This window comes from Falco cherrug, chromosome 12 (assembly GCF_023634085.1).
Source record: "Falco cherrug isolate bFalChe1 chromosome 12, bFalChe1.pri, whole genome shotgun sequence".
NCBI lineage: Eukaryota > Metazoa > Chordata > Aves > Falconiformes > Falconidae > Falco > Falco cherrug.
Window position 1 is genome coordinate 24,387,471 of NC_073708.1, and position 23,998 is coordinate 24,411,468.

Genomic DNA, 23,998 nt, shown 5'->3' on the forward strand with positions numbered 1-23,998 from the left:
GGCGGGCTCGCGCCCTCGCGCCTCCCGGAGGAGGGGGCGGGACCTCCCGGCGCACCGGAGCCAATTAGCGCTCGGGAGGAGGAAACGACACCGCCCCTTCTCCCGGCGGCCCCAGCGGCCGCATGGAAGGACCCCGCGGGGCTGCCTGAGCTAAACGCCCGTTTCCTTCGGAAGGAAATTTCGGCTGACGAGGCGTTTCGGAGAGGGAGGGCAGCACCCGCTGGCGGCGGGAAGAGGCGGAGGCGCCGTGCGGGCCGGCGGCGCGGGGCGATGGGCGGGAGCGGACAGGCGGCGGGCAGCCGCGGCGGGGCGGGCGCGGCCATGGCGCGGTGGCGGGTGCCGGTGGTGGACGTGCAGAGCGACAACTTCACGGAGCTATGGCCCTCCATGGTGCTGGCGCTGCGCACCGCCACCTTCGTCGCCGTGGACACGGTGAGGCGGGGGGCGGGCGGGGGCGGGGAGCGGCGGCGCGGCCGGGCGGCTGACGGGTGTCTCCCCGCAGGAGCTGAGCGGCCTCGGCGCCAGGAAGTCGCTGCTGAGCCCGTGAGTGCCCCGGGGGGGGTGTGGGTGCTGGGGGTCGCTCGGCCGGGGGGCTCCGAGGGGCGCGTCCCTCCGGTACCGGTTGCCCGGCCCCTTCCCGCCGCGGGCTTGGCTCTGCCGGGGCGGCCGGTGGGGCGGGCCTGGGCCGGGCTGTTAGCTGCCGCTCTCCTGCCGCCCAGGTGCATCGAGGAGCGGTACAAGGCCGTCTGCAGCGCGGCCCGGAGCCGCTCCGTCCTGTCCCTCGGCGTCGCCTGTTTCAGGCAGCTCCCCGAGAAGGTAGGTGTCCGCCTGCTCCTGCCCCCGCCTCCCCAGGGAGCCGCGGGCACCGGGACTCAACCCACCTGCGCTCCGGGAATTCCGGCTGGCAGCTCCCCGTGGCAGGCGTCCCGGTGCTGCCCCGCGCTCTCCTCCCGCAGCCCCAGAACACGTACCTCTGCCAGATCTACAACCTGACGCTCCTCTGCATGGAGGACTACGTTGTCGAGCCTCAGTCGGTGCAGTTCCTGGTGCAGCACGGCTTTGACTTCAACAAGCAGTATTCCCAAGGGATTCCCTACCACAAGGGCAACGACAAGGTACCGAGCCGCTCTCCTTCAGACACCTCGGCTTGCTCTGCTCCAGGCTGCCGGGGAGGCTGCTGGCTTCCCCCGATCCTGGCATCTCCCTTGCACAGCTGCTGAGTGAAGGTGGGCTCACGCTGAGGTCTTGACTACAGCGTTATCCCTTTCACCTCCCTGCTGTTTTATATCCAGGCTGATGATTGTTGCAGTTGGTTTTCCAAGTATTTGGGCCTCTCTTTGGTCAGAGCAGGTTGTAGCTGTAGGCAGCATTCTGCTACAGCAGGCACTGAGGACTTCCCAGGGTGACAGCAAGTCAAGGTGCTAAGGCTCGTTGAGTAATCCTTCTTCTTACAGGGTAATGAGAACCAGAGCCAGAGCGTTCGGGGTTTTTTCCTGGAGCTGATACGAGCGAAGAAACCTCTCATTCTCCATAACGGCCTGATCGATCTGGTCTTCCTGTACCAGTGCTTCTATGCTCACCTCCCAGACAGCCTCGGCACCTTCACCACAGACCTCTCAGAAATGTTCCCAGCAGGAATATACGACACCAAATATGCTTCAGAGTTTGAGACTCGCTTTGTAGCATCCTACCTGGAGTATGCTTACAAGAAGTGGTGAGCAGCACTCTGGTATTTAAAGCTTAACAGGAGGAAAGGCAAAGGGAGCAGCGATATTTTGTTGTTTTGTTTTTCCAGGCAAGGGGGTGGGGTCTTTGTATTATCCCAGTGAGTGAAGAAAAGGGCTTTTCAGGTGACTCTGCCCTGTGCTTTTCACATTTCCAGGACAAGTGCTGAGTCCATAAGGGTGCATTTTGTAATACACCTTATCTGTTCGGTGGGCAACTGCTGAAGAGAATTTCAAAATGTGCCAGTGGAGGACTGACCACACCGTGACCTGATCTAACTGAAAACTAATTGATTCGCTACGTGGCTCTGGTCCGGTAGTGCCACAGGGCCACCACAGGAACACACACGGAAGAGACACCCTTAAAACTCAGCTAGAGAGCGAACAAAAATACGGCTGTGCCTGCAGGGTCTGCTGTTACAACTCATTTTTGTGAGGGATGGTGCAGTTAAAGGGTGGGTGCTCCCCGCGCTTCCTGACGCTGACCAGGTCTGCTGTGCATCCTGCACATGATGCTGCGTGCAGCCAGTTACCACTCCCATTGCTTTCCTTCCAAGTGAAGGTTGTGCTTTTGTTCCAGGACGTGTCCGTTTAGTTCATGTATCAGTCTGGCCCCTCATTCTGCACTCCCCACACCATCTAAACAAGCCCCTGGCAGCGATACAGCCCCTTGAATCTCCATTAAACTGAAGTCACACTTCACATAGAGGAAAAATGGTATCTTTAGTGACTGTTTTATATCAGGAAATGCCACTTTGACAGGTCTGAAAACATTCAAGATGGCTGTTCTCAAACATGAGAATGCTTTGTTTTGACAAGAGAAAAATACTTTTTAAACTGACCTCTTAAATGCTTTAACCCACAATTCTAGTTAACTGGAGCTTTTCCAAAGGTTTTGGCCCTTCTAGCCAGCTCCTGGGACAAAACAGTTCTTTTCTCATAAGGTGAAAGACGTTTCCTTGTCTTTGTTGCCCAGGTTTGACCTGTCTGGGTGGTGACTGCTGGGTGCTCTACATGACACATCATTCTGGGGCTTTTTTTCTTCATCATTGACATTATGAAGACCAACATATATCTTAGTGCCCTTAATATTTAAAGACAAACTATGTGTCTCCTTTTCCCATAGCTACACTGGAGACACTGTTGTCCCTGCCTGTATGTTGGCATAAGAGAAACCAACCTTTAAATCGGCATGGAAGCAACTACTTCCTAAAGCTGTTCTCCTGAGGCTGAGTTTCTTTCCAGCCAGCTGTTGAGCTGGGGCTAAAGCTCAAGAGAAGGAAACCAGTGGAGTTGAGGCTTGGTGGAGAGCAGCGTAGAGCTGGTGCACACACACTGTGGTACCTTCAGTGAGGTAACTGCGTAACTCTGCTCTTATTTGTTCCAGCAAGCGAGAGAACTGCAAGCTGAAGGACTCCAATGGCCAGCACCTCACCATTGAGTTCTGCCACTACCCTGCCAACATGTCCCGTTATATCGACTACCGCCACTGCTCTCTGGAAGAAGAAAGCCACAACACGGGACGGGGAAATAAGGTGCCTGTCTGTGAGAAATTTTCGGTAAGTAACATGAATCCCTGCTTCTTCCTTGGCTCCATGGAAAGAGCCACATGTAGCCAGAGCAGGAAGCAGTAAAACACCTGGGAACTTTCCCTTGCTTGCTTCACAGTACAAGGAAGATTTTTCAGGCTTCAGGTGGCTTCATGACTGAAAGGGCAATAGGATGTTCTGTTCACTCTGGAGGCAGTGAATTCCACAAGTTAGACATGGAGATTCAGAAGGAGATTATATAGCCCTAAATAGCAGGATGGTGTGAGTTACAGTACACATTTCTGCCTTTGGAGGTCTTTAAGATCTAAATTAGTTTGGCTTGTCTTCTGAGCAAGAAATGCCACCTCTTCCCTTCCCCATAACTTGATTAGATATTTAAAAAAACCCAAAACATTGCCTGTCTGCAGCATCTGGCACCGTAGCACAGTGTGATCCATAGCATTTCGAGTCCTGGTGCTGCTATTGCAGTAAACATAGTCCTTCTGATCAGATCATAACTGATTTCAGAGGTTTCAGGGAGAAAAGCTCTTCCAGATGTTGCATGTTACTGTCACAAAACAACACAGGTTGGGGACATCTCTGGAAGTTTCTCATCCAACCACGAACTCAATGTTGCTCAGAGCTTGTTCAGTGAATTTTGAAAGCATCTGAGGACAGAGACTACAAAACCTCTCCAGGCCCCTGTTCTAGTGCTTGACCATTTGCTGTGAAAAATGCTTTTCTATGTATCTAGTCACAGTTTCCCTTGACTGTTCCCTTGACTGGTGCTCTCCAGGTAGAACAAACCTGCCTTCCTTGGCCTGTCCTCATGCATCGTGTGCTGCACCTTGACAGCTCCCTGCTGCACTCACTGCCGTTTGTCGGAGCCTTTCTTGTGTCTTGTGGGACCGTAACTGGACACGGTGCCCACTGTAGCCCCACACGCCCTCAGCAGCGGGGGATAATCGGCGCTGCTTCACGTTATTGTTACGGTGAGAGGCTGCTGTAACCAGGAGGCTGGTGGATACAGGCTTCTCTCTCTCTCTCTCCCTAGGCCTATGGCTGGTGTCCAAAAGGGGTGAAGTGTCTGCAGTCTCATAACATTGACCTCATAATTGATGAGGACGACAAGCTTGGGGAACAGAAGCGGAAGAAACGGAAGCAAAAATGGAAGCGTCGGAAGAATACAGAAGAGCCCGCAAAGGTGTTTGAACAGGAAGGCTCAGGGAGAGAAACAGAGCAGGTTCAGAATGGGGAGGAGGGACCACCACGAAAACAGAGCTGCTATGAACCTGTAGCTGCTACAGAGCTGGAAGAGATCACATGCAACAGTGAGGGCAAATCACTGGAGGAAAACTCCATGGATGCAGAAGCAGAGGTCAGCTCAGACACCAGTGCACAATGGGAAAAGGACGTGGGGAGCACCGAAGGAGCCGCTGCCCAGGCAGCAGCTGCTGTGAGCCCTTCAGCCGAGGGGAACGCCTCTGACAGCGACCAAGTGGAGGCGAAGCCAGAGGTTCCCACGGGGATGGGCTCAGTCCATCACCCAGACATCCCTGAGACTGAAGCAGCATGTGCCACAGAAAAGGAGAAGGAAACCCATGGCCCCCCTTCCCAGGGGGGCACACACAGAGCTGGCTTTGATGCATTCATGACTGGCTACATCATGGCTTACGTCTGGATGCTCAAGAAAGGAAAAAACATGGACATGGGTGCAGGGCCCTGGTTACCAGACTGCCATAATAAACTGTACCTCAGCGGGAAATCGGTGCCGCTTCAAATAGCGAAGAGCTTGTTTTCTAAATCTTCCAAAGCTCACAGCCAGAAGATGAAGCTGGCCTGGGCCAGTGGATAGAGCTAGAGGACTCCTCACTTAACTAAGCTTTTTATTCCCCTCCAGTTTTAAGTTCTTTATTCCATCAAGAACTGACCAGAAGGGGAACAAGTTTCTTACTCTTGCTTTTTTTTTTTTTTAACTTCTGACTGATTAAATTGCTGTCAGTGGGAGTTGCCCCTGTTGTTCCTTAGTGGCACGTTGGGCTGTGAAGGTGGGGTGAGGTTGGAAAAGAGGGAGAGAAGTGCACCTCTCCAACATGGATTGAGTAGTGTAACACTTCAGTAAGATAGCAGAGAGAAATAACACTGATTAACGGTGAGTTTTCTTTGTTTATAATTCAGCATGGAGCAATTGCAAATACAATCTCAAGCCAGGTATTAATGTCATTCATAGCTTAAGTAAGCATTTGAACCAGCTTTTTCATCCTAGAGTTGTCTGTTAATGACAAGACTCAGGCCTTGATTTCATTTTTATTTTGAAAGCAAGTTGGGAAAGTTTACAAAACCTGACCAAGAAAAAAATTATGAAAATATTTAACTGGATTCATCTTTGGTTACTTCTTATTGCAGTTCCAATAAAACATACACCATTTCTATAGTTCAAAAAAAAGTCAGAAGGTCAATCAACATAAAAACAAGACGTGCTTTCTTTACATATTCATAAATATCCACAATATTAGAAAAGTTGTTTTGCAAAGATTTTTTTTCTGGCAGTGTTAACTTACTATTATACACAAGCTACAAACTTCTTCCTAAGCCTTTAATTACAAGTTGAGCTATTTACAGACTGCAAAATATTAAGACGTAAAACTCCTTCATAAATACGAAAATAGATCATCTCGCAAAGATCTTTATACTTAATCAAATATCTGGCTGCCCCTCCTCCCAAAAAAAGGTTATTTGTTTTGCATAGAAATGTAGTGACATGCAATATAAACAATAGCATTAAGTGCAAACAGGAATTATTCAAGTGTCTTTAGTTGTACTGGCAAAAAAATACCAATATTCTGTCACACATAATACATCAATGCCTCTCCAACAAGTATAAGTTTACTATAGCCCCTTGTCCGCACTGCTTTTGAGGGGCAGCAGTTTACATGCATTCTCTTAGTTGCATTTTATCAATCTGCAACCACAAGAAAAATAGCTTATAACAGACCTTTAAATGAATTCAACATAGAGAGATTTAAAGTGAATTAAAAATATCTTTTCTCTCTTCAGGAAACCTAGCAATGTATAGAAAGTTTTAAAAGAGCAAGAACCGCTCCCATAAGCAAGTCAAAAATCATGATAAAATCCAATCACAATAAAACTTTGTCACATCACCATAAAACGAGGAGCTTGCTGACCACATGTTCATATTCATGTCCACCAGCAGCTGTCAGAAAATGTCCCTCTGTAGAGGAGCACCCTCAGGTAGGCAGAAAACCTAGCAGTAGTTACTAGGTGCAACCTAGATTCAGCTTTACATAACCAAAGGGATGAGATGTACTGAGTGCCAACTACATCCAGACCCTCGGAAACACTGGGGTTTAGCAATCACTTCGCTATTTTTAAGTGGCCTTTTACTCCAGTTTCATACCCATGCCTCTTTTCCCATGCAGACCCAGAATCCGGGAAAGGCCTGAATTGCTATTCCTTGGCACTTCTGATATCTCCACCTCAATACAAAGAGCTAGAAAAGTTGATACATGTGCCCTATGCACGTCAGCTGGCTGTGCTGAGAGTGAACATTTAAGAAAATGAAATTTTAGCCATGCTGCTTTGTAAGAGAGCTGTTCAGGACAGGGGAACATTTTAAGAGACTGTGGTGTAAGAAAACAGATGAGGTCACTGTGATGGGTACCACAGAGGTACCCCAAGCCTGACTGCACAGGCTTTGCAGTCAGAGTCAGAGAGGGCATCAGGCTGCACCATGCGGTGTCGGTGCCGACAACCAGGACGAGTGGGAGCCACAGAGCAGCCACAGGGGTGTGCGTGTGCTCTCCGAGGGGGCTGCAGGTAGCTGTAGGGTGCTGGACAGTCTCCTTGCTGCCTGGTGATCCAGAAGTAAACTATTTCTTATTATTGCTTGTTTTTCTGAAGTCACACACCTAAATGCATCTCGTGACAACAGAAGCTGGTGCTGATGGTTTCCCTCCCAAAAGATTACAATTGTATAAAAGACTGCGGGGGGGAGGAGGGTGGGGGGGCCGGCACCAGGCAGGCAACGAGCTGGCAGCTGAGTTCTGCTTGCCCTGTCCTCAACGGAAATCGCACACACGCAGCGCCAGCCATACAGGCTGCTCCGCACGCTGCAGACAGGATACACAAGACACTCTACAGATCAGCAACACCTTCACGAGGCAGAGAAGTGTGTGGGCCAACAGGGGTGAGCTTGGTAAGTATAGGTATTTTCTCTTTCAGACTCCTAACAGCTGCCTGATCTGGTACGGACTGTGCTAAGAAACTCAGTGACACCGGGTTTCTTACTTAATTCTATGCAGCCACTGCAAAGGGTAACTGCTACTCAGGGTAACACATACTTCACAAGAGGAAGTCATCGTCATTATCACTCATGAAATAGTTACCTACATCTCTGGAAAGGATAAACATCTCGGCCAAGAAGGAACTAAGGCTTTCTTCTTCATCCTTTCTTTGAGATGGGAAAAGAATAGAAATAGTTTTGCTTCCATCAGAGACTAGCTTACATTTTCCACCCTTATAAGAGAGCAGAAAGAAAGGGTAACAGGCTACCTGGGTGATTCCACTGCATTACCATCTGTTCAGCAGGCATGCAATGCATACCTCACTTAGGAATGATAATACAGGTTAAAAAAAAACAAAAAAAAATTACACATCCCATGTTGGTGGGCCTATGATACTGGAAAAGGGGAGGATGTTGCACAAACATAATCACAGAACAAGCTTTCCTGTACATCACGTCCCAGAACAGGGATCTCTGATGCTGGTTCCAGCAAGCAGCATTAAAGCTTATGTACTGCTGCTTTCACATGTACCTGCTGGTGGAGGGGGGGGGAAGATAATCCTATTCAGTGACAGCAGACACCAATGAAGGTAACAGCTTCTTTCTGTAGAAGAAAAAAAAAGTTAATTTGGGACAAACTAATCTTCTTCAGTTTGAAAATTCAAAGCCCTTCTGTGGGTCTACCGTCTATCCTCTCCAAGAGCACTTGTGTGGCTGCGACACTGCTTGGCAACTTCCTGAGCAGGGGATTCCTGTCCTCTACCAAGCAGTCCGATTTTAAATAAAGAGCCATCATTACTGCAGTGATATCAGTGACGTGGGATGTCGTACCAGGGAGGGAGATGAACGTGACCCTTTTAGCTTAGTGTAATAGTCACCTGTGATGTAGATACTGTATTTAACTAACTATTCTGCAGAAACAGATCACAATGTTCATTCAGCTCCTAAGAGGGAACAGCCCTCGCCCCCCAAAAGCTCAGTACAACGGGTACTTTCACTGGCAGTTTCTCCAGAAGTTCAGAACTGTCAATGCCTAGAATATCGCTCTCCTCTTGAGCCCAGGGCAAATCTTCCTCCACATTCAGGTTGAGGTACATGAAGAGCTGTGCAAGGAGGAGAGCGGTGCTTACTGCATCCTGCTTCCCTACACTAATGTGTTAACACATCATTTCCAAATGCCAAGGGAAAATAGAACACCAGGGAACAAATTCTCATTAATTGCAAAGTACTTATCATGTGACTCAGCCTGCAGATTGCAACCAGCATGAGGGGTTTTGGTTTTGCTGCTTTTGAAAGAAGAGCTTTAATGTTGCAAGAGCATTCACAGCAGCTCTGGGACCACAGAACATTCCTATGTGCTCAGCATAGCTCTGAATTATCTCTGTGCCTGTGTCTAAAACAGAGGCTCCGACTCACGTGTGTTGCTGCATAATGTTAACACAAAATCCGCGGTGGTTTAGAGCAGCTGGTCAGTCAGAGGAAAACCTACAGGTCACTCTTTCTACCCAACATGAAGCTTAAGGCCTTGAAATGCTCCATGCTGGAATTCAGGTAAAACTTTAAGCAGCACCTGCTCTGGCTGCTGCCTCTTAGAAGGACTGTGGGGCCCACGTGGCCATTCTGGCTGGAGCAGTTCCCCCACCTAATGCAAATCAGGGAAGGGAATAAGCACAGTTTGAAATAAAGTTAAAATAATCAGTCTCTCCAGACACTGTCTGCAGCTATCTGCTTGACAGCCGGTTCCTACCGTCTGCTGAGTCTCTTTCAAACGGCAAGCCCAGCACTATAGAAAAACAGTTTAAGCAACTGGGAACAAGAGTTCCCTCAAGGACACGCTCAGTTTGAGGCCTCTCTTCATATGTCACAAGTTGACTGTGTGCTGCCACTTGCCGAGATGTTGGAGGAGGTCTGAGACAACGGGGCAGGACTGTCCCCATCCTGCTCCCTGAAGGGCCATGCCTCTCTCTTCAGCTCAGTGGAAGGACTAACACTGAACAGAGGCTTTGTAGACTCTAGAGGAGTACTTTTCAGTAGGTTGTCTTCCACCTCCATCTCTTCAGAAGGGAGACAACCTGCAAACACTTGTGAGGAGCCATGTCCCGCAGAGTTCACTGAATTCTCAACTGGGAGTTCTTTGTAAGACAGCGGCTCAGGCTGGGCCAGCGCTAATGGTTGATTACGTGCTGGATCTCCACATGTGTTCTCAACAGGGCAAAACCCATTTTCCTCCTGGGCCACTGGCCCATCTGAACAGTCCATATCCTCCTCTTGTCCTGGCAAAGGAAGAAATTCTGACCTGTGAGGTTTGGCTTGAAAGGGGGGAATCTCTGACACACCATATTTACTGCTACTCAGGAGTTTTTGCCGAACCTCTGCACCCAGCTGGATTGGGTCACACCTGCTGACAGTTGAAGACAGTCCCCCAAACAGGCCATATTCCTTGTGCAGCAATTCAGGAGAGAGTGGAAGTGACCTGCATCTCCTCCCAGGAAGATGGGAAAATTCTTGCCAGTCTGTGCTATACGCCTGCCGGAACTGGGACTGGCTGGCTTTCAGGCCTCCACCTGCCTCTGGAGAATGTAAGTCAAACACCAGGGAAATCACAGACTTGCTTGGCATGTCAAAGAATTTGATCTTCCCCCCCTTGAGGTCCTCCCGGGCACTGAAGGGATTAACTTTCCGGCCTAACCCTTTGTTTGGCGTATAGTAGGGGTCCTGCACATTTATCTTCCTGGAAGGCTTGCGGGAGAAGATATCCGACTGGCTGCGTGACAACCAGATATTCCGACGTGGACGAGGTGACTTGGGTGGGATCTTATCATCCAGGGAACTCAAACGTTTTACTCCTGGTCCTTTTTCAATTGCTCCTGAGTAGAAGAAGAGAAATACTCTTAGCTTAAAGGTGCTATACACCTGCATGTCTGCTCACTTGCAGAACCTTCATGATAACTGTAAAGAAAAACCTGCATTTCTGATGTTCCAAAGTATCTTCTGTAAGCACCATCTGCTCGTTCCTTACAAGTTCCTGCACAAACGCAAGCACACCATTCTCTTCTCCTCAGTGCATTATTGGTTTCAAACATGGAGATTTGGCAACCCTGTCCACAGTACCTTTTAAAATTAAAAGTACCTTTTAAACGTAGTTTGGATTGTCTTACATTTAAAATATTTCCTCCTCTTTACTCATATCTCAGGCTAATCAGAAGTCATCTTGAAGACCTGAGGAAATGCAAATTCAGCTAATGGCATCTTACTTCCCTAGGCACTGAAATTGGACTGCTTCTTTATCACTTTATGATGAAGCCTGCCACCCACGTTATGAGGGATGCTAACTTGGCAAGACAATGTTGTCTTCAGAAAAAGCAAAGGAGGAAACTGTACAAAAATTTGGTACGAATGAGGAATTCTTTTCTTCTTCTATCCAAACCCTGTATTTTAGGTCCCCTTCAAACCTCCTTACTGCTAGTACCCTGAACACAGCAGAGATGGCATGGGGTGGTCTTGGAGAAGAACAATTTGCATGTTTCTAGATTTATCATTCTGGCTTCCAGCAGAGGTTGCCCAAGATCTGTTGATGATAATGACCATGAAAGAGAACAAGTACAAAACACAGTTACCAAAGGATGTGGGACTTTTTCACCCTGATGGGAAAAGTCTAAGACCAAAATAAATGCCCCTCCTGATACCAAGAAAAGTTGAGATGATTCCATTCCAGCCTTCATTCAGTACGTTATCTGATACAGAAACTAGGGATATATGAGAGTTTGACCCTAAAAAGTAGCAGTTAAAAAGGTGTACATATGCATATACATTTGCACACAGGCACACACGCAGACATATTTTTTCAATAGGTATCCATATATAAATAAAAGCTGTAACACTAGAACAAGATGGGAAAATTTAACAGTCTAGGAAAAGATTCTAACTCCTTGAGTGTTTGGGTCATGCATCTGCCACTGGCTCTCAAGGTGCCTCTGAAGAGCTATGGTAAAACAATAACAAATATAAAGAAGCGATATCTCCTTTTGATTACCACTTCCAGAATAAGCAGATATGGATTTCCCCTTAAATACTACCACAGTTTAGACTATAGTCACTCCACCTAGTAAAGACTATGCAAGTGAAAGAACAGTACATAATACTTCTTTAAGAAGATACAAATCTGACGTGTAGTCCAAAGGAAGAATGCCAGAAAAATGAAAACAAACCAAACACCCAAACAAAAAATTTTCCTTTTTAACTGATACCTCTTTCAGAGGTTTTCCAGGTGTGGGAGAACTACCACATACATGCACTCCATGCGGTTAAAAAACAGAACTCACTTCAATCTATAACCATGTTACAGATAGATAGGCGTGTGTATATATATATTGTGTATTTACAGATATGCAATATGAGAAACCATTTTTACTGCAGTCCTAAGTTTCCAGTGCCAGAAGTCTACTAACATAAAAGATACCCAAGTGAGAATGTCCCCGCCTACAAGAAGTGTTTGCAGTTTGCTCCTCACACCAGGTGGCACTCGACAGCTTTAGAGAAAGCCCTTCAAGGCCAGCATTCCCAAGCAGCTCCGGGACCCACCTTTTCCCCAGTCTTTCAGGGTATTACTTTATAATACTCTTGCATCTTCTCTGCTCGTCCTCCAAAAGGAATTTAAGAATCTTCTAAGTGTTACACGTAATATACACCCAAAAGAAATTATGTATATGCACTAAGCATGGCAGGGACAAAGTAGAAGTTGATGGATTTTCATATACTATTAGCAACTTACAAAACCGTTCCCAAATGAACTCTGAATTTCCCCTCAAGAGCTTGTGGGCAGAATCTTTTGAGGCACTTTAAGAAACAGTTAGCTGTTTTTTTCCCAAAGGACACTCCACCAGGCAAAGTATATAGTATTGCTCCAGAATAATTTTCAGGCTTTGAGTAAAATAATTCATAAGCTGTAAATAATACCATATATAGCTAAAATTCCAGTCTTCAAAATATGAAGCATTGCTCCCTCTTGCTATTAGCCTGCAGCAATGCTTGTGTGCAATACACTTACCTTTGGGTTTTCTTTCACTGTTGTCAAGGTTCAAAAACTTTCTCTCCCTCTCCGAGTCCTCGTTTCTCAGACGGTTTAAAATCTCCTCCAGTGTTTTGACAATATCAGCAAATGAAGGACGCAACTTTGGATCCATCTGTGAATGCACAGAAATCAAATACATTCATGTGGGTTTGTCCATGCTATTTTACTTAAGCGGTGGTCAGAGAGAGGGACAATCTGAAGGAACTGAGGAAATTCAAAACCATCCTAAGGAGTGTGTTGTCATTGCAAAAAACCTAAGTAAAGCAGGGGAAAAGTAGTATTCTGTCCTAGCTTATGTATATTACACCTCTTCACATTTAATTATCAACTTGTATGAAAAGGATTTATTTTAAATTGAAAAGGTGGGAAGCTGCTAGATTCAGGGCTTGCAAAGAGGTTTTGTTTAGTTGTTTGTTTTAAACAGCTTTTATAGTTCAAGGGTTTCTTTCTGGACTCCATTTATCAGTCAGAGATTATATATCAATGTTATTTCAAAAGGACTAAACAGAACAACTTGGCTGTCTCATTCTTTCAGAGTTTGTAATTCTTCCATCATCTCCCTGTGGCTTTAATTAAAACCCACCTAAATGGCATTGCTAATTGTAAAGTTTAAAAAGTTGTATCTTTCCATCTGCTAATTAGCCTTACTACTTGGTGTACTGGTCTGTCTTGTGTGGAAGCACATCTGGTTACATAATCTGACAAAGTAATGTAATAGAAATAAACCCCATCTTTGCCCAAGTAAAATATCCCCCTTCCTGCCCCCTCAGTATGTATTCAGTTTGTATTTATATATTCACCATAGTAGAAATGGATCTCTAAACAAAGTCCAACACTAAAATTGTACTAGAGGGGAAGCAGCTTGCTTTAAGTAGTAACTTAGAAGGCACGTCATCATTTTGAATGTTGATCCTGTATATATGTTACAGGTTTACTGTAGGTAACAATTACTAATTCAGCAGCTGAAAGTTAACCTCATTACACTATTAAAAAAGATTCCGCTTGACCTCATTCCTGTTTCCAGCCCTCTAAAAGCTTTTTGAGAACAGACAAGCCCAGACAGATCTCGCCTCTGGTACAAAGAGAACAGTGCTGGTTTGTACACAATAAACCCCAAAGACCTCCCTGCTACTGCCTTGCAGGTCCTGAGATGGATCTTTCTGAAGAGAACTGGTATGATCAGCAATGCCAGAACAACTAGCAACACAAGGTAAAACCTAAAAATTCATGCGTACAATAATTAAAAAAAAAACAAATCATACTTGAAGAGCTCAAGAGCGGCAAGAAGGTTGTTCTAATGTAGCAGCTGGAATTTCCTGGCATAGGAAAACATCTTTTTCTGCTTTCCCTATTTCACTGAAAGAGTAGAGCAGGGGCAACACCAAAGCACACACTCTGTACTCTGACAAATTTACTGATTTGCTCAGGGAGCTGTTGCAAGCTACAGGGAGTAAGAAGAGCTCTCGGGCTATTTTAACTTGTGCTAGGTAAGATCCAGGACAAGAGCAGCAATGGAAAAATGACTCTGAGCAACATTTGCTTCTTCCATCCCTGAGCAGTCCAGATCCTGCTCAAATGGAATAGAACATTCTTCCTCAAGGCAGCAGTTGTCCACAGCTTGTGCTGGTAGGCTTTTTGTATGATCATACATGATTACAAGTATTTGCACAAGTAGGTTTATAGTTGCTGGGGAGCCTTAAGTTTTACTTGATTTGTTTGTCCCCTCCACTTGTGAGAACAACTCAGAACTATTTCTTCACAGCTCAGTAGGTCTGTACACAATAACAGCTGGATTTTGTCAGCCTGAGGGCCAGCCGGTATCAATAGCACACAACTGGTTATGATCAGCCTGAGCAGCCTGCAAGAAGCTGTTCAGTGTGCCAGACCTGTTTGTTTGGCATGACAGAACACAGAATTGCAAAAACTGAAAGTAGACCTTTTTGCAAGGGGAAAGGAAGGGTTATCAAAACTGCAAGGGACTTTCTGGGTTATCAGAATATACACTGCTTTTATAGGTAGACTCTTCAAGTCTGTTCTGTAAACACTTCAAGCTCTATCTTGAAAAGCCAGGGGGATTTAGAGAACTCCAGTTTAGGCCTCACCCATTCACTTAAGATACTCACATTACAGCAGTTGAAGGCCAGCTGGAGGAAGTCGGGGGGACAGTCTCCCACCATGTGCTGGAAGGCATCATAATCTAATCCAAAATTCTGTACAAATGAAAACACAGCATAGAGATATAAAAGAGGTCTGGCCCAAAGCATCATCTTTTCAGGGTGTCCCTACATGGAGTTATCAGAAATAACCATGAAACCATCTCTCAGCAGCCACATACAGAGGTTTTGGAGAAAACTTCACGCACGCTCCAAACTGCAGCATTCCCAATGGGGATTATTTGATACAAGGTATCTGTAAGAGAATCAGCTGACTTCGAATCCCATCCTTCTTCTGGACTCAGCTGCAATCCATTGCACTTGAAAAGCTGCCTGTGCGGATCTGGAAGCAGTATCTTATACTATGGCGTTTCATCATGGTAACTTTCACAGTGTGGATTAACAGCCTGCTATAAAACCAGAGGCCTCACTATGATGAAAATCTATCAATTAAAATGGTTAATTTTTCAGTGGATGGTAGACTGGTAATACAAACTATCCAGTTCATTAAATGCACTTCTAAAAAATTTGAAGGGCAGAGAAACAACAGGATCTCTTACCTGCCGCGGCTCAAGACCTAAGCAATTCTGTGTTTTCAGAACAGGAGGTGGATAAACAATTTGGAAGACCCCCCACACAGAGGGGCAAAAGCTACCCTGCAGATGGGACTCAACCAAAAGGCAACTGAAGAACATAAGTATTTCATTTAATTAGTCAATTCTAGCTCAGATCAGTGCTTAACACACCCCATGCAAAAATAAGGGTGAGCATATTTTAGCTGCTGCTAACATAGCTCCTGCCCCTTTCACAAGGAGGGGCTGCTTAGTGGGTCCAGCGTGCCAAAAGTGCTGCTCTGAGCTGGGCAAGAAGTCTACACAAGCTAATCACTCTACAAAAGCAAGGTCGCTGCAATGCTCTCAATGTTCTGCCAGTTAGGGGCAGAAAGGATTTCCCATGAGGGCTGCAGCTGGACAACGTTTCTATGAAAGCATCTTCAGTGGAGCTTCTTACAATAACAGCACAGAAGAACAAAAGCCTTTTAGAGGCTATTTTTCATGTAACACCTATTCACCGTATCTTTGGCAGCAGTGCCAAAAGTTGTAAAGGCCCGCCATATCGTGGCACACCTACCACCCACCACCAATGTCACAAACACAACCACTTACCTCTGTGCGAGGGAGATAGTCTGGATCTGCCTGTATTCTTGCTATAATCTCACACAGAATTATACCGTAGGAGAACACATCCGCCTGAAAGAGAAAAAAAAAAAAAATAAATAGCCACATGGTTCTGCTATGAATACTCAGCGTTCTTATCGGGCACTGGGTTTCTCCCTACCCCAAATGGTTATCATGAAACAACGAAACAAACACCGCAGCCTTACAGCAGTAAGCAACTGCATTATAGCTAACATCTTCCATGTGAAGGAACACACGCTCACAGTAAAGCATTCTTGTTGCACAGCAGCAATAATAACTAAACCTCTTTCAAGAACAAAAACATCAAACCACTCTTAATTTCGCAATGTAAAAAAAATATAATTAAATCCTTCCTTGCACAAAGAATAGTGAAGTTGCATTTGATGTCTTACAAATGGGAGTAATTAAAAGCATAGCCAAAACATGATATGCCTATGTATCACTGTGGCTAGAAAGAGAGGTTTAGAATACACATGATCACAGCTTATCCAGAACATCAATGCTGGTTTTAAGAAAAATATTCATTTTTCTCTTCTCACAGTTCAGTACCTCTGGAGAAAAGTGTCTTTCCCAAAGCTTGAGATACCTAGTTAACACTGTCAGCATCAATTTCCACTGAAATTTCCATGACACTTAGCAATCACCTGACTACCCCTGGAGCTGCACAGTTCGTCAGATTTTGAACCACCTGAATTTATCATGTAATGAAATTTAGGAAAATATGGCACACAAGTCTACGGAGCAGAAGCTGGCATTCCTCATCCCTTACATATTGCACAGGCTTATAGGTCACTTTTCATGCTGATGAGGTATGAGGCCTGCTTCCTCTTTAGTCCTACATGCCTTAGGGTTAGTGAAGAATGTGGCACCATAGATTTTGGTACTTTATTATTAATTTAGATCAATTGGAACTCTTAAAAAAGCTTTGAAATGGTAATTACTGCATTCATTACTGAGGTAGCTACTGCTTTCCTGCAAGTTAAAAGTACCACCAATTAAAGTAGTAATTATTGACTACTAGATATAAAAAGGTACAGGATGTGGGCTTTATCACAGAAAAGCTGTGCTTGCAAGGCTGAAGTGACTATGTTGCACATGGGAGAGAAAATCCTATGTAAAGAGCAGCTTGATTGAAAATACTACTAAAATCCAGCGTGATCTCATCCTCCTCTGAAAGAAACATTTTCCAATGCTGCATATAGGAAAACTTAGAAATACCTTTGGAGAACATTTTTATTTGGGTATCTTACCTTGAGAAATGTTGGGGGTTTTAAATTTTTTTAATTAAAAGAATTGTACAAGTTTACATACAGACCTTTTACTTCTACCCAGATTTCACTAACGTATGGTCAGGGAAGCAATCCCACTACATTTCTCATGAGACTTGGTTAAATTAAGTTGTGTTAGGCCAACAAGCCATTACCATATTTCTGCACGCGGGCTGTTTGAGAACGAAAGTAGCATAATAGTGAATTATGGTAAAGGTAATTCTATTTTTGTATAAGAATCCATACTATGAATTAAAAATACTAGCTAATCAACTCAACTCTCCCTCAGTCCGAATGACCTACTGAGTACAGATATGTCACAAATGAAAAGAATAAGTTTAATATTATGGAAATTCTAAACCTTCTATATAACTATTGAAGAGAAACATGTACCTACCTTTTCATTGTAAGGTTCATCTCTGAGAACTTCTGGTGCCATCCAGAAGGGTGAACCCACCACTGGTAACTTCTCACTACATAGATATGGGATAGAAAGGGGAAAAGGAGAGTGGGGTGGGGGAACATCAAGAAGAACCGTTAATTAAATGCTCAGACATCACTACTAACTTTCTGTAACTCCAAGGATCTGCAGAAACTTTCACCAGATGAAGTAGATACAATTGGATTCCAAAGCATGCTGTATTTTACACTGGTTTCCCACTGGAATCACTGGAACATTCAATAGCAGGAAGAGGAGGTGAAAGAAAAATAATGTTTCAATCAATTACTCGTATTTAATTTCCAGTTTCCAAGTGCCTGGCCACTTAAAATAATATTTTTTAAATTTTAAGGTCATGGCTGTTCAATAGTTTTGGTTTCCAAACTCTTGGCAGAGCTGGCTCCTTTATCTAAACGTTTATGGACAGCAGTTTCAGGCTAGATGTCAGGTTCTCCATCCACGCAGCAAGACATGCAGGTATCCACCTCCGCATGTATATTCAGAGATAAGCAGCTCTGAAAGTATTCAGCACAGCCTGCTTGCAAATGGTATTTAAAAAAAAAAAAGCCAAGATTGACCAGATAAATCCTTTAATAGGGAAAAATTAAAAGTAATCAGAATAGAGCCGATTTGAAAAATCTGTAATGTTTCCATATGGCTGAATACGGGGGCCTTAAAGGCTTCCAGCTTGCCAGCCAGCTGACTCTGAATGAATACCTATTAAAAAAAAAAAAAAAAAAAAAAAAAAAAAAAAAGAGGCCTCAAAATAGCATGGCTTGCTAGCCAGCAAACTGGAAACAACCTCCATTTTCAAATGCAGTAAGACTAGATCAAACCAGAATGGTGCCTAATGTAACAATTTTATTACCTTGTTTGTTTTAGTATCAAGCTACCTTAACTTCAGCTATCACTTACTCTCTGTTTTCAGGGCATCTGGGTATTAAAGTGGTGCCCTCCTGATTTTGTGACGGGTTCTTAGGAATACAGCTGAAGCTTTCAGCACCTTATGGGGCAGAGAGTCCACAGCAGCACACAAGATACACATTGGCTGTATTATCAGTAGTTTCGAAATTAAGATGTTCACTTTAATAAGTTTTTAGGTCAGTATTTCATCAATGTCAATGCAAGCCTTCAGACCTCCCAAGATACATGTTTAGGATGTGTAAAGTTTAAAGACAGTGCAGAGCTGAGATCTACTTTTACTGTTTCCTTTACAGTCAAAAGAGCTGGAAGGCTTTTATTTATTTTATGCAGAAGCACATTTCACAGTCAGAATACTCTGAAATACACAAGTCAATATACAAAGAGAACAATGACATCCTTGTCCTTGATCTCCCTAAAGGAGGAATGACAAAAGGACTATTTCCAATTGTGACAACAGCTTGTGACAGTCACCTATGCATTCCTCTAATGAGTTAAGATTATAATTTCATCCTAGGGAAAGCAAAATGGCGACCTACTGTTAGACAGTAATTTTAGTATCTCTTTATTATAAACCTGAATCTTAACAACTAACACAGAGGTTAAAGAAAATAATACTGGAATGCCACTGAATATTTTTTATGAAAATGGAAAGAAGCTAATTAAAGTTGTTTGGAATTATCAGAGGACATTTATTACAAAATCATCCCAATTCAGAATGCTGATTTTTCTGTTTGCTTTGTTGTGTGGTTTTTTGTTTCGGTGGGTTTTTTGGATTTTTTTTTAACTTAGAAGATCTACTAAAAAGCTGGAGTAAATCCTCTACTCAACTGGAGCATTTCTGAAGAATAAATGTCACCAACTAAATCTATCAAAATGGACAATATCAAAATTAAGGCTAGAGCGTTTTGGTCATCCAACCTGCAATTCTAGATGGAAGACTGAGGATATTTTTTGCTAATTTTGATTCAGCATGCAACAATAGCCTCAGTGATCCTTCTGGCCTGCAATCACACTGCAACTCTTGCTGTATTTTGATTAGTTCACGTACCTGTGATCAGGAATTTTCTCTGCTAAACCGAAGTCTCCCACTATTGCTGAGTATCCGTTCTCATCATGTTTTATTAAGCAGTTCTGGGAACAAATCAAAAATAATAATTAAAAAAAACAACAACAAAAAAAAACAAAACAAAAAAAACACCAGAAGAGTTATTGTCTGGGAATTTAATCCCTATACCATTTGTTTATTTATTTTTAATCTGGAACTAGACTAAAAGATACTGTTTGGAAGACATTCATCTATGGGAAGCTTTTCTCTGAAAGAAACCACCTTTTCCCCTACCCTTCCCCCTGCAAAATCACATGTCTGTCAAACTTAAGATGCTGCAAACAGCCTTACCCTTAGTTAATAAACCACTTAAAAACTTGCTGAGAAAGCAAGCAGCCACAGGCAGCACATACCCAGCTAGGTTCTAGCAAAAATTGAGATGATTTAGCTCCCTTACTGCTCAAGTATTTGACACATGCTGTTCACCATGACACCTTAACTTTTGCCTTTACTATTTGCCTGTACCTGACCAGCATACAAGAACAAAGCAGACTCTAAATGCCTTTGTATATTTTGTTGCATTAACTACTGAAAAGGAACTCACTACTTTGCAGTAATTTCCATCAGAAAATACAAGATGCGACAAAGTTATATGTACTTTTAAAGTCTCAAGTAAAATTCTTTATTCTACAGTACATTGTAAAACATGATTTAAGGGAAAAGGCTAATAAGGAAAAGCTGTCAACCCTTTCCTTTCAGAGGTGCCCTCCAGTGTCAGGAGGGAGAGCAATTTAAGGACATACACAGATCATTCTGGTCTGGCTACTGTATCACATCACACACAAGGTATTACAGATTTATTTTTGTTATTTATTTACAATTCTGAGAAATATGCTTTGATCATTCCAGTACCACATCTTTTCCCTTCTCACCAAACTAATTGATAGCTGACTTCCCTACGTGGTTTTTTTTTCTGTCCTGCAATAGGTGGAGCAAGGCAGATAATTCATTCCGTTAGCACACGCCTTGCTCTGTATCCTTCTGCAGGCAGTACAATAGCAGCGACAGGCAGCAAAACCACTGCCGACTCCTACAGAGTGGTACCCTGCATTAATTAGCTAAACAGCAGGAAACACTTTCTAGCTTTATTGTGCTTGGATGTACAAAAGCCCCTTGCTGTCCCCAGAGCATTAGCTTGCCTGTATAATGCAACTATCAAGAAAAGCGAGTCCCTTGTCTAAAAGATCAAGTTCAGGTCATCGCTGTTTACATTATTCAGGGATGACTCTGGCTCAGGCCATGAAGTGAGTTTTCTTTCTGCCAATTAAAAGGTTAAGCAAGCCACTCCTGCAATCATGTAAAGAACATGCAATGCCAGCCTCTTGAACACAGGCCAGGCTCCTGAGATTCAAAGTTTTATTTGTTTAGCATGACTCGAGCATAAGTACAGTTAGTTTGGAGATTCGTAAACATGTACAAAGTTAAATCAACTATGCTTGCCCAAAGAGCTGCAAAGCTTCTCAGTTATGGCCTTTGTTATCTTTTATCAAAGAGCACATTCATTCAGCTTGCCTCTGTTTAAATATTTGGTAAGTGGACTTACAACTGAGAAGGATAAAACTTTTCTGAAAAATCTTAGTGATTCAGACAAGTGGAATTTCATTGTGTACCACACAGAAACAAGTCCATGAGGACACCAGAGATTTTGCAGTGTACAAGAATGCTGACACTACTTCATGCAGCAAAATATCAGGTTATTTTCTGCCATAAATTTCTTAGCAATTAAAGATTATTCGTAATTTGACATTAAAAAAATAACCAAACTATACGATTCATAAAAGAACAAGTTTTAAAATCTAGATTTCCTTCTTGCATTACCTTTGACTATTTACATTTTGTTCATTTTGAGTAGCAAAACTGCAGTAGTCCATTTTGCCTTCTGGGTTTTTTTGATTAGGGTTATTCTCCAATAAACCCTGGTCTCTAAAATTTCAAAAGAACACTTAAATCCAGACTAAGAACAATTTTCAGCGTAACAAAAAACTGTAGAAACATTGCTACTGACCTTAATATCTGCAATAATTTACAGGAATGCTTTGATACCAAAAGGAGACTGAAACACAACATCATCCTCAAAGCAAATTTTCCTTCAGCTTCTTACCAGTATATGACCACATTCCATTAGACAGCAATACATCACCAGCTGAACATGAACAATCTTACCCCCCACCAAGCCTCAGGCAGTCCCAGCTCTCAGGTACAGCACTCAACTATTATACGAGTAGATTATTCCTAGATAAATCATAAATTAAGCCAATGGCGCATCCCGTCTAGCTGCCAAGTAATGCTACTTGACAGCTCTGAGCTCCTTCCCAGATGAGCAGGAGCTGCCTGCAGCAAAGCAAGGTTCCCTTTCAGTGCAGACCTTTCGAGAAACCAAACAGAGCAGACACCCCACCGCTGTGGGGTCCAGAGGTCCTGCAGGAGAGGCCAGTACACCATGGCAAGGGGGGAAAGCAGAGGGCAACATTTCTGCTATAAAATGCTGATGAATTGTTCTGTTGTGGTGGGCTGCACAATGTTAAATGACAAAGAAGGCGGCTAAACTATTCTCTCTCATTAGTGGAAGCTTGTCTTTTGTCTGCATATGAAGAAGTGCTGAGTGTGAATTTAAACCCAGTAGAGAGTGACTTTTTTATTCACACTTAAATCAGCCATGGGCAGGCGACATGTGCCAGACAAAAAAATGCCAGCGTCACTACAAATGTTCACTGTAGTGAAACTAAACTGATTTAATTCAAATGGTGCAAATTTATGTAGCTAAGCACCAATTTCCTGGAACCCAGAAAAGACTGAAGCCTACTCCTACCAAAACGAGTAGTAAACCCCTTCCATGGATACTAGGGTGGTCAGATGTCACCTTTCAAGCCTGTACTGCTCATTCAGGGTGGTTTTGCAGATGGTGATGCTTCATTCTGTGCTGAGGTTCCCCAAGTGCTCAAGGCCAACATCCAGCACCACCATATTCCAATTCCACCCTTCCCACCCCAGTAAAGCGGTTACACAACACTGCACCAAATCCACAGCACGGATAATTCAGTTACCAGATTTAAGATGCAATTCATAAAAAGGTGACTTAAGACACCTCACAGGAACTGGTAGTTCACGTACACTCAGTGAAAGACTTTTCTAAGCATTCACATTCTACTGCCAAGATAAATCAGGATCAAAAAAGGGACAAAGCTTCATTAGGGACTAAAAGGTTAAAAAGAGCTTTTACATTTAAGCTAGAGGTGGTAGCTTAGTAGGAAAAGTACCATACCGCATACTGCACTGTTTCTTCTGACAATGATACTTCTCAGTTTCTACAAAAAAGAAACTACGTCTATCAATTTGGTATGAAGAAGTTTCATTAATGGATTTTGGCACAGAGACACAAGAGTTCAAATCCCCCTCTAGTGCAAAGAGCCTCTCAGGAACTGCCTATAAGATGAAATGCCAAGCAGCCTTTCAACATGGGCTTTAGGAATACACTTTCAACTTACTATTGCACTAATTGTATAAGCTGCAAAGCAATGAAACATGATGACCTTCCCAAGCTTTCTTTTTGGGACCTCTACAGACAGAGATGTTCTTTCCTTTGTCAGCTCCCATGTTCAAAAAGGACAGTATTTGACTTCAGTTGGGTTCTTGAGGGTTTTTCTCCCCTGAAATGGGGACCCCATCAGTCCTTTCTAAGGCAGTGTCTTAATAGAAGCAAGGCGCTATTACATGAGCCTTGTACATGAGCCCTAAAGAGTTAACAGAGCTGTTTATGCAGAGACAGATGTGAAAGAACATAAAGCCCCCTTTGTGTGTAACAGGAGCTTAACATCTGCTTTGCACAGCATAATCCTACTAAGATGAATGCAATATTCTATTCTCCCTTTTACATAAACAAAAATGAAAATAGACTCAAGAGTTTGAGTTAAAAATAAGTTGCTTAGATAAAGAAACCCCATCGTTTTATTTTACAATATGACATACAAGCTCAACTCCTCAGAGATTTTACTGCACTCCAGAAAACACAGGAATGCTACTGCAGAACCCTCTGATGACCGTTACCGAACTAAAATACTTAAAGGCCAATAAGATGTATCAGTTGTTTTTGAAGTGCTATCCCCTAGGAGAAACACCATTGACAATTAAATGTACAACAGAAAGTTTACAATACTAGATACTTTTTGAAACTACAACCATTATGTTTAGGGAATGGGCTCCATTTGGGTCCCAAGGTACCAGTAACAGTTTAGTATTGTGACTGTCATTGGAAACAAACATCTGTGACAGCTAATTTTTACAGT

General features: G+C 43.6%; 2 protein-coding genes across 3 annotated transcripts in view; one reads left to right on the forward strand and one right to left on the reverse strand.

The window, feature by feature from the left end:
* Window positions 1-114: 114 nt before the first annotated feature.
* Window positions 115-5,622, forward strand: TOE1 (target of EGR1, exonuclease). The gene is made up of 7 exons (XM_055724452.1): window positions 115-432; window positions 503-543; window positions 720-816; window positions 957-1,115; window positions 1,455-1,714; window positions 3,112-3,283; window positions 4,308-5,622. Exons 1-7 carry the CDS (start codon window positions 271-273, stop codon window positions 5,106-5,108), a joined length of 1,692 nt encoding a protein of 563 aa, XP_055580427.1. The 5' UTR covers window positions 115-270; the 3' UTR covers window positions 5,109-5,622.
* Window positions 5,547-23,998, reverse strand: part of TESK2 (testis associated actin remodelling kinase 2) — an 84,445-nt gene continuing 65,993 nt past the window's right edge. For both annotated transcript variants that reach the window (XM_055724451.1, XM_055724450.1), the window contains 6 exons: window positions 19,659-19,741; window positions 17,645-17,720; window positions 15,947-16,030; window positions 14,751-14,837; window positions 12,604-12,739; window positions 5,547-10,423 (listed from right to left, as the gene is read on the reverse strand). In XM_055724451.1, the coding sequence (XP_055580426.1) occupies window positions 9,411-10,423; window positions 12,604-12,739; window positions 14,751-14,837; window positions 15,947-16,030; window positions 17,645-17,720; window positions 19,659-19,741 (1,479 nt within the window). In that variant the 3' untranslated portion in view covers window positions 5,547-9,410. The remainder of the gene's footprint in view (window positions 10,424-12,603; window positions 12,740-14,750; window positions 14,838-15,946; window positions 16,031-17,644; window positions 17,721-19,658; window positions 19,742-23,998) is intronic.

Excerpts from the sequence above, each read along its gene's own strand:
- TOE1 (XM_055724452.1), top strand. The coding sequence starts at position 271 with ATGGGCGGGAGCGGACAGGCGGCGGGCAGCCGCGGCGGGGCGGGCGCG. Across the intron at positions 433-502 it reads CCTTCGTCGCCGTGGACACG|GAGCTGAGCGGCCTCGGCGC; the intron begins GTGAGGCGGGGG and ends GTCTCCCCGCAG. Across the intron at positions 3,284-4,307 it reads CTGTCTGTGAGAAATTTTCG|GCCTATGGCTGGTGTCCAAA; the intron begins GTAAGTAACATG and ends CTCTCTCCCTAG.